The sequence below is a fragment of the Fimicolochytrium jonesii genome (genome assembly GCF_025526975.1).
Source record: "Fimicolochytrium jonesii strain JEL569 chromosome Unknown EV422scaffold_2, whole genome shotgun sequence".
Lineage (NCBI taxonomy): Eukaryota > Fungi > Chytridiomycota > Chytridiomycetes > Spizellomycetales > Powellomycetaceae > Fimicolochytrium > Fimicolochytrium jonesii.
In genome coordinates this window covers 1,288,215-1,297,299 of record NW_026515669.1, presented here as the reverse complement: position 1 = coordinate 1,297,299, position 9,085 = coordinate 1,288,215, and the positions used below count along the sequence as shown (strand labels likewise).

Sequence of the window (9,085 nt, the reverse complement as noted above, 5' to 3'; positions counted from 1 at the left end):
CTCCCCCTCACTCACTCACTCACTCACTCACTATATATACGTGGAATACAGAGGTCACGTGCTTGCTTTCGTCTCTTCCTGGCGACCTTCTGCTTGTTCCTTGACGGTGTCAATCATGCAACAACAACAACGACAACATGTACTTTCGGACGACCCGAGCGAGCCAGGCATCAACTCCTTGGAGAGGATGCAGCGTATTTTGGCAAGGGCAAGCAATCGGGTGGGGATGGTGTATGATGTTATAGGTGTAATCAAGGGGATATCTTATGTTCAGCACGACGTAGAAGAAGCGGGCAAGGAGGGACAAAATGGAAAAGTGGACGGCCCAGACAGCGATGCGCATCGTATCTGCGAAGCTAACGGTGTTGGTGGGCGGTGTCCCTGTTGTACAGTAGTAGATGATGAAGTAGTAGGGGAGCACCCACGGACTGCTAGAACTGCTTCGGTTCGGAGGTCCAACGGCGTCTTGTTCAGAAGTCTTGTTTGGTGTTTTGCCCCACGCGTTATTTAATTTGAGTTAGCTTGAAGCGAACCGGACATAAATGTACTGTTACTGTGTGGGAAGCCGCTGGTCTGCGAGGAAATGCCTCTCGGCCGCTGCAGAGCACCAACCGACCTACTAGACTTGACTCCCCACGACCAACACCACAACAACAACTGCTCCCTGCTGACCCAGCCAACCCCCGCTCGTTCGCTGCTGCAACGAAAAACACCACCCCTCAGCCAGACTCTCTCGCCGCTCCACCACCGCCAAACCTCCACCAGAACCACCAGCAGCAGCGCTCTCGAAAAAGGTCGCTCATGCCAGACTTGAGTGACGACCAAGGCGGGTCGGCTTTGCAGCCGCCAGGTCAAACGCAAAACCACGCCCACCAATCGAGCGTCCCCACGAACGGCGCCGTTCACGGGTCCACGGCTTCAGGAAATGGCCTCGCGCCTCAAGCTACCGCTGCAGGAGGACAGGCTGGCTCCGCGACAGCCGTCAATCGCCACGAGTCGTCGCGAGCTCGGCACCACCACCAGGGCTCGTCCTCCACAAAATCTTATACATCATCGGGGCCGACGGTCGTTGGGGGGCATTTCAAGGTTGGCAAGAAAATTGGGGAAGGCAGTTTTGGTATCATCTACGAGGGTATGGTAATCCAATTCCCGTAGTTGTGCACTCCTTTGACGTGCATGTGACTTCCAATCTTTTTGACATTGCATGTCTCACGCTCCTCCTTTGTTCCCGTACACACAGGGACGAACCTCAAGACCAACGAACAGATCGCAATCAAGTTCGAGCCGAGGAAGGCCGAAACACCACAGCTCCGTGACGAATACCGGACATACAAACTGCTCGTTGGGCTTCGTAAGTATCTGTCTTCTCTAAAGTCCTTACCACATACCCACTCGTTCCCACGGCTATCTCGACCACCTTCTGACGCACGTTCCTTTCCCCTTCATTCCTTTGGAATATCCAGCTGGTATTCCAAAATGTTATTATTTTGGGCAAGAAGGTCTCCATTCGGTTCTGGTCTTGGAACTCCTCGGACCCAGTTTAGAGGACGCCTTCGACCTTTGCGGACGGCACTTTACTCTGAAGACTGTGTGCATGCTGGCTAAGAATATGGTATGTGGGAGAACGTGGGGAGCCATCTGGGCCATCGAGCATCTTTGTTCATCAGTTCATGTCGTTGTCGTTCAATGTCGCACATCCTAATTCTCTGCTCTCCCATCAGATTCGGCGAATGCAAACAGTGCATGAAGGGAACCTCGTCTACCGGGATATTAAGCCGGATAACTTTCTCATCGGGCGGATACCACGTTTCAACGAAAAAGTAACAGACGACCCCAGTTCCCCAGACCCGTACTCGATTGTGCAGAACCACTCGCCCCAACACCCATCGCCATGCTCCCTACTGTATCTCGTTGACTACGGTATGGTTAAACAGTACCGCGACCCTCGCACGCACATCCATATCCCTTTTAGGGAGAAAAAGTCCTTGTCAGGCACCGCGCGATACATGTCGATTCACACACATCTTGGCAGAGGTATGTTCGAACTCAAAAGTCGAGGCGGTTGCCAGCTGTGTCGTTGAGTCTTTTACTTACATCTGCGTCATCTTCATCTGTATGTTACAATAGAGCAAGGCCGTCGCGATGACATCGAAGCGTTATGCCACGTCTTTTTTTATCTTCTCAATTCCCACCTCCCCTGGCAAGGGTTGCGGGCGAACTCGAACAGGCAAAAGTACGAACGAATCGGAGAAGTGAAGCAGGCCGTGAGCATCGAGGCTCTGGGCCATCCGAACCCCCCAGAGTTTGGATATCTACTTGACTACGCAAGAAATATGAATTTCGACGAAGAGCCTAATTACGAAGGCATGATTGACATGATCGACCAGGGTAATTGTCTTCTCTTCAGCATCTTCTTGAGCCTGGTCCTCGTCGTCTGAAAGGAAACTGACTTTCGAATATTTCCTTCGCATTATATAGTTATGAAGCGACACGGGCTTGAGGATGACGGGCTCTACGATTGGCTTGAGGTCCTTGACCAGGAGCGCGCGGCGAAGCGCCGTAGAGATGAAATCCGTGCCACCATGAGTGAAGAGGAGCGGAGAGAAGACGAACGCAGGGAGAGGGAGGAGCGAGTGGAAAAGGAACGTGCGCTCCGCGTCCGACAGGAGGAGGCGCGGCAGCGATACGAGCGGAAGATCGTGCACTCGTCTCCTGCCCTAATGAACCGCATTCACTACTTCCCTTCCTTCGTTTCGTCTCAAAATGCCGCCCGGGTGAATGACGCGAAGATCCCGCCTATCGTCAAGCAGCCCCCCGTAGACCCAGCGACCCGCCAATCATCCGCTGCGCTTCATAAGAACCCACTGACCGCCGGCACCGCGGCAGGATCGTCGGTTGCGGGCTCTCCGCGGGCGGACCCCGCCTCCTCGATCTCCACCGCCGCTGCTGGGCGTGCATCTGCGCAGCAAGTCAAAACCACTGGTGGGGCCGGCCATCTGGAAACGCCACCGCAGGCGGTGGCAGCGTCTGCAGCGGCCGCACAACACCACGCTATTGGCCCGACAACGACGGCAGGCGAGGCAGCTGCCCAAGCGACGGATGGCGGCCGCCGGAAGAAGCGGAAGTGGTACAAGCGGATGTTCGGTTGTTTTGGACGCCACGAGAGCGATTGACAGGGAACTTAGTGGTGGGGACGGAGTCGGGGGTCGATGGTGGGATGCTGGGAATCATCACAGCCAACTCATATGCTGTTTCGTCAACTGGAGGGCTCTGCGCGGGTTGTGAAGGGGGTTTTCATTTGCCGAGGTTCGCGTGCCGGCTGCATCATTTCGTGTCTCGAGACGTGTCGGATTTTATGTTGGAGGAGCGGGTGGGAGGAAGAAGGCGTCTTACGTTTTTTTAGACTTGGCTGGCGGAGGGAAGCAGGGAAAGGTGCCGACACGATTACTCGCAAACGTGGCAAATGTATATGTAGGGAGGAGCAAAACCTCTGTGCCACGGCATCCATTTGCGCGTGTTTTCTTATTTTGTTTCGGGTATATACGATTTTCCCTTCGCGGCCTCAGAATATTTTACAAGCAGATCTCATTTTTTTGCTACTCTCTTTGTGCTGTTGTCATTGCTGTTTGGGTTGGGCGAACTTCTGTGGATTGTACCGCTTTGGTTGGACACCGGAAAGATATAGCACGCCAATGGGAGGGTTCTGGGAGATAGGGGTTGCGGTCGCTTTTTGTGCTTCGCGCGCAATTCATGTAAGAGCAATACATTGTTGATGAACAGGAAACCACGACGACTAAAGTGTATCGGAAATAGGGTGGTGGTGGGGTGCGCGACACTAGATAGATGCAAACGTTGGAAAACAAGAAAATGGCCTCTATCTACATGGAAACTCTGTTTATTACTGCCGCCGTGCATGTGCCCAATCCGAGATGCCTCGCACAGCGTGTTGTCTCCCTTTCATGTCCTTTTGGGGAAATTGGTGTATGATAAAATGCTGAACATCACATGCACGCGTTAGTTAACGTTACGCACAACCCAGTCGAGCGCCTCAGCAAAGGTCCGAACGTTGCTCTGGTTCAGGCCGGCGACGGAGATACGGCCGTTGTCGGTGAGGTAAACGTGGTACTTCTCTTTCATGACGCCGACTTGCTTGACTGGTGTATCAGCGATTTCAAAAAGGGATATTGGGACCATTTAGTTTTCGGGAAATGGAGGTATGAGAGGCTGATAAACAACGTACCGGAGAGGCCAGTGTAGCAGAACATGCCGATCTGATCGGTGATGTGGTTCCAAGTCCCTGGGGTCTTGAGCTCGATGAGGGCATCGTGCAGCAGCTTGCGCATGGTTTGAATGCGGCCGGACATGATCTTCAGTTGCTCGGTCCTATTCATTTAGATATATAAAAAAAGATCGTTGGAATTGAGTGGTCAATGTTTTTGCAACATCACAAACTTCGAAAGACATACTTTCGGCTGGAACTTACCATTCACGGAACATGGTCTCGTCGTTCAGAATCAGGGACGCGACACGGGCACCAAACGCCGGTGGGCTCGAGATGGCGGCGCGTTGCAGGCGAACGAGCTGACTGCGGACTTGTGGAACCACGGATGCGGACTTGAGGACCACGGTGAGACATCCCGCACGCTCGCCTGATCAAACAGGTATCAGATTTCGATCCATCTCGACTTTTCCATGTGCACTTTCTGAGCATGAAGGCCCACTAACCGTATAAACCAAGGTTCTTGGAGTAGGACTGACACACGAGGAGTTCGAACCCCTGCTCAACGAAGTACCGCACGGCGCTGGCGTCGCGGTCGAGGTCTCCGGTGGCGAAGCCTTGGTAGGCGCAGTCGAAGAAGGGGAAGTGGGACTTTTCCTTTTGGGATGAGGGACTTCAATATCAGGACTCTCTCGAGCTTTGTGATGTTTTGATGAAGATAGGTACCTTCAGCACCGCAGCGATTTGTCTCCACTGCTCGGGCGTGGGGTCCACACCGGTAGGGTTATGCGCGCAAGGATGTAAGACAATGATGGAGCCGTTGGGTGCGTCCTGGGAGTGGAACACATTTTAGCTTACGCGGGGGGCGGCCCAACCTAAACGAGCATCACCGACCTTCAGACTTTTCAGCATATCCTCCAATGCCAACCCACGCGTCTTTGGGTCCCAGTACGGGTATGTGTGGACCTCCAATTCAGCGTCCTTAAAGATGTCGTGGTGATTTCCTGACGGCGACGTCCCCGTTCAGCATAACTTCCCCCAATCTCATATTCCTCGCTCCAAAACTCACCCCATGTAGGGTTAGAAACGTAAATCTTCGCTTTCCTGAACCGGTTCAGGAACGCTCCTCCCAACCTCACAGCGCCACTCCCACTGATCGTCTGGATGCCGACATATCGCTTCTCCTTCACGGCCGCGCTGTCCTTGCCCAGAATCAGACGCACGGAGGCCTCGTAGAAGGGCTTAAGCCCGTCGATGGGGAGGTATTCGTGGTCGAACTTGGGGTCTTGGATCAGCTGCTTCTCGGCCTGTTTCGCGATAAGACGTCGAGCCGAGATTTAATCATCTGGCCAGCGGAAAGCGGATCACCATGGTGGTAAAACCTACCTTCCGGACGACGGGCAACACCCAAGGCTTGCCATTTTCATCCCGGTAAGCACCGACGCCGACGTTGATCCTCTTTTCGAAGGTGTCCTCCGAGTGCAGGTGGGAAAGGTGCAGAATAGGGTCTGGCGGTGCCTGCGTCACGTGCGTGAATGCTGAGTCTGTTGGGAAGATTGAGGTTCAAGTATATCAATATCAGCTTGCTCGGGATGTTTGCTGGGTGCTCGGCGATCGCCAGCAGCTCTCGCTGTCTCCACAAGTGGAAACTCGCTCTTGATGACTTTTTTGATGACTTTTAAACTTACCTCCAGATGACATGGCTGCTGCGTGTGGGTTGCTGCTCAAGTGAGAAGACAGCTGGTTGATGCGATTAGCGCTTGCCATGTAGACGGTCGGCGGAGGCGGCTGTTTGGGTGAACTTCCAGAAAACAATAGGAGAAGCACCAATACCCAACACGGGATCAAACGGGCGGACCCCGGTCATAACCGCGACATGAGAACAACCGTCAAAGACACACAACCGCCGGTCATTTGCACAAAGTCGCGGATTCAACATGCAACTCGGTTCAGAGTGCCATCGGGAAGGGAGGGACAGGGGTGGGCTTTGGGTCTAAGCTAATTATCTACGTACCCAACCACTGTACTGCACCCCCCTCTCCTTTCTACATATCTACCACAAGGGAGCGGGATTCTGCTCCCCTCTCAACCAAGGTAAGGTGTCGGCGGGCTCAGGTGTGGGCGGTGATGAGGACAGCGTATGTTACAATGTCCATTTGGGTGTGTCCGGGAGGAGGGTGGAAATGAGGTGGCGGATTTCGGTAGGTGTGAGGTGGTGGGATTTGAGGGATTTGAGGGAATATCAAGAGAGATTTCGGAGGGCGAATTGCACCAACCATAACAACGGAACGGGCGCTGGAGATGGCATGTTCTCCTTGGCATGTTCTCCTCGGGCGGGATCAGGGCAATCAGGCTCGCTAACCCCATTCCCCTTCTGATCGATGGAGTCAGGTGTGAGATTGATCCGATTGATGTTTCATCACTAGTCGAGCGCAGGGGAAGACGGCAGGCAATTCATCTAGTGAAAATGGGCGTCGGGGTGGGTCCCACATTCCCTTTCCCTTGCTACAACGAAGGAAACTGTACGACTTGTATATACAAATAGTTCATAGAAAAAGCTAAATACTCCACCACGCGTACATCCAATGCCATACTTCCCGCATTGGACCGCTGGCAACCAAAACCATTCGTTGCCCCAAACCCGGCAAAACGAAGAAGCAGTAGACGACGAAACCAGCAAAAGGGGTAGGGGTAGGCAGAGTTGCTCCCTCGATCCGAGGGAGAGGTGATATGAAACTTGCGGAACGGGTGAGGGGTTGCGCGTTTCCCTTTTATTCAGGTGCGGGTACCGGGGGAGGTGGGACTTTAGCAAAGTCTGCTGCTGCCAGGTCGCTATTCAGGAGAAGGTGAGTGTTCCGAGGACCCACAGCAACCCGCCGACGGCGCCCCCTGCAATGGAAACCCCCTCAAAACATACCTGATAATACTAATCCACGGAACATTCACATACGTCATCGAGCACCTCAGACTCACCACCTTGCCCTCCCCTGTCCCTGGCCCACCACTGTCTACACCGTTCCCACTATCGATCCCCGCACTCGCAGCGGCCGCAACGATCTGCGACCGCACGGTGTTGCCGAAGCGGAGGAGACGGTCGGAGAGGGTTGGTTGTTTCCGGGGGGATGGTGATGTGGAGATATTCGAGGTGGTATTCGACGGGGAGGCTCCCAGGGTCGCCGAGGGGGGGAGGTGGGACGAGGAGGAAGATGGGGAAGATGGGTAGGAGAGGGGTGGGGTGGGGACGGGTTGTGGGGCGGAGGGGGTAGGGAGTGGTGTTGTTGGGGTAGTTGACGTGGGTGATGATAGGGTGTTTAAGTTGATTGTTGACTCGACTACAGGATCGTCTTTGATAGCGACCTGACACTGCCCCTTTCCGCGTGGACCGCGCATCATGATGTATTCCGTGCGTTCGCTCAGTGAGGTTGCTGATGAATTGTTCCCACCTCCCGGCGCCATATCATGTCCCGCCCCACCACTATCGCGTTTCCACCCGCCAAACCGCATATGATTCCGTGCAGCGAGCCCCTTTTGTTGGAAGATGTCGAGGAGAGATGTGTATGGCACCGCGCCCTGGAACAGGACCGTTTTGACGCACTTGGGGGGCACGGGGAATGGGGCTGGGTCGTCGGTTACTGAGATGTTCCCCACCGCGTCTGTACCTCGCGAGGACGTCCACACATTCGAGTCCCCAGGCGCTTGTGGATCAGGCAGCATAACACTCAACTCGACACAGAGGTACTCGTTCTGGCGGATGGAGAGATGCAGATCGTGGGACTCGTAGTCGTTGACAGTGTAGTAGACGAGCGGGAAGGAGCATTCATTCATGAAGGCGTCTTTGACGTCCATACGGGATTTGTATGGGGCTGCGTAGACCGTTTTGGAGATGCGTTGGATGGCGAGCATTTTGGATTTGGGTGGTTTGTTTGGGGGCGTGGGGGTGGGGTACTCTATTGTTGTTGAGGGTGGGGAGGAGGTGGTGGTATTTGCGTCGTTCGTTGTTGTTACAGTGGGTGTTCCGCTCGTCGTCGGACTCGCATACATTGGGCCGTTGGTCCCAGAAGGCGTCGCAGCCCCATTCCCGGCGCTGAAACTCGTCTGGCTCCCCGGCATCCCTCGCTTGCACACGGCCACCGTCAAAGTACACGGCAGCTGCACAATCAAATTCAAGAAGAAAGTCTGCTTCCAATCCACCAGATGATCCAGCGCCGGCATCTGTTTCCCGACTTTCCGCCTCACTAAAATCGGGTCCTCGGCCGGCGCCGCCCCCCCCGCTGGCGGGACATAGTATCCCTGACTGGTCTGCTGCAACGGGAGCTGTTTGACGAAAAACAGCAGATCGTCGTTGCCTTCTGCGCCACCGACTACAAAGTATTCGAGGAAGAGTTCGGCCCAACGCGGATCTTTGGAGTCGTCATTTGCTGGGTCGGAAGGCTCGCCGTCAAGGAGGATCCAGGAGTCGCGGTCGCCGTTGGGTTGGGCGGGACTGGTGGAGGGATGCGAGGGGGTGGAGGTGGTTGCAGCGGCTGCGAGGAAGGTGGCTAAGAGGTTTTCGGTACCTAGACGGTGGAAGATGTCGGGCAAGATGGACCCTGTGCCTGCCATCTTCTGGGACCCTTGGGTGAAGATATGAGTTGGAAAACGAGACACAAGTGCTTGAAAGGCAACGACTATGCAGCCATATGGAGCTCAGGACACTGACGCTAGCTGGGATACCGATAGCCTGCAAGTATGTAAGTAGGAAGTGCTGTGCGGTGGTCTGTCTGCCAACAGGTTGCACGGGGTGTTTCTGGGAGGACGAAGGAACACGAGGAACACTCTCTTGCGAAAAGGTGTGACGTGCCTCACTGCCTCTCCTCCCTTCTGGCC

At 54.6% G+C, this 9,085-nt stretch overlaps 4 protein-coding genes across 4 annotated transcripts; 1 reads left to right on the top strand and 3 right to left on the bottom strand.

The window, feature by feature from the left end:
* Window positions 1-4: 4 nt before the first annotated feature.
* EV422DRAFT_515011 (uncharacterized protein) lies at window positions 5-501 on the bottom strand. Its single transcript, XM_053069292.1, has one exon. The coding sequence runs from the start codon at window positions 341-343 to the stop codon at window positions 110-112; it is 234 nt and encodes a 77-aa protein (XP_052929484.1). The 5' UTR covers window positions 344-501; the 3' UTR covers window positions 5-109.
* Window positions 502-801: 300 nt separating this feature from the next.
* Window positions 802-3,173, top strand: EV422DRAFT_563827 (kinase-like domain-containing protein; the record flags this gene model as incomplete). Its single annotated transcript, XM_053072114.1, has 6 exons — window positions 802-1,132; window positions 1,241-1,351; window positions 1,464-1,612; window positions 1,722-2,034; window positions 2,128-2,388; window positions 2,479-3,173. 6 exons carry the CDS (start codon window positions 802-804, stop codon window positions 3,171-3,173), a joined length of 1,860 nt encoding a protein of 619 aa, XP_052929483.1.
* A 527-nt stretch (window positions 3,174-3,700) lies between these two features.
* EV422DRAFT_515009 (pyridoxal phosphate-dependent transferase) lies at window positions 3,701-6,217 on the bottom strand. The gene is made up of 9 exons (XM_053069291.1): window positions 5,908-6,217; window positions 5,606-5,763; window positions 5,289-5,526; window positions 5,114-5,223; window positions 4,946-5,050; window positions 4,726-4,876; window positions 4,484-4,649; window positions 4,241-4,383; window positions 3,701-4,154 (listed from the first exon to the last, which is right to left on the bottom strand). The coding sequence occupies exons 1-9, from the start codon at window positions 5,984-5,986 to the stop codon at window positions 4,015-4,017; spliced, it is 1,290 nt and encodes a 429-aa protein (XP_052929482.1). The 5' UTR covers window positions 5,987-6,217; the 3' UTR covers window positions 3,701-4,014.
* Window positions 6,218-6,990: 773 nt separating this feature from the next.
* Window positions 6,991-8,821, bottom strand: EV422DRAFT_563825 (uncharacterized protein; the record flags this gene model as incomplete). The annotated part of the gene is made up of 2 exons (XM_053072113.1): window positions 6,991-7,051; window positions 7,137-8,821. The coding sequence occupies 2 exons, from the start codon at window positions 8,819-8,821 to the stop codon at window positions 6,991-6,993; spliced, it is 1,746 nt and encodes a 581-aa protein (XP_052929481.1).
* Between the last annotated feature and the right edge of the window lie 264 nt (window positions 8,822-9,085).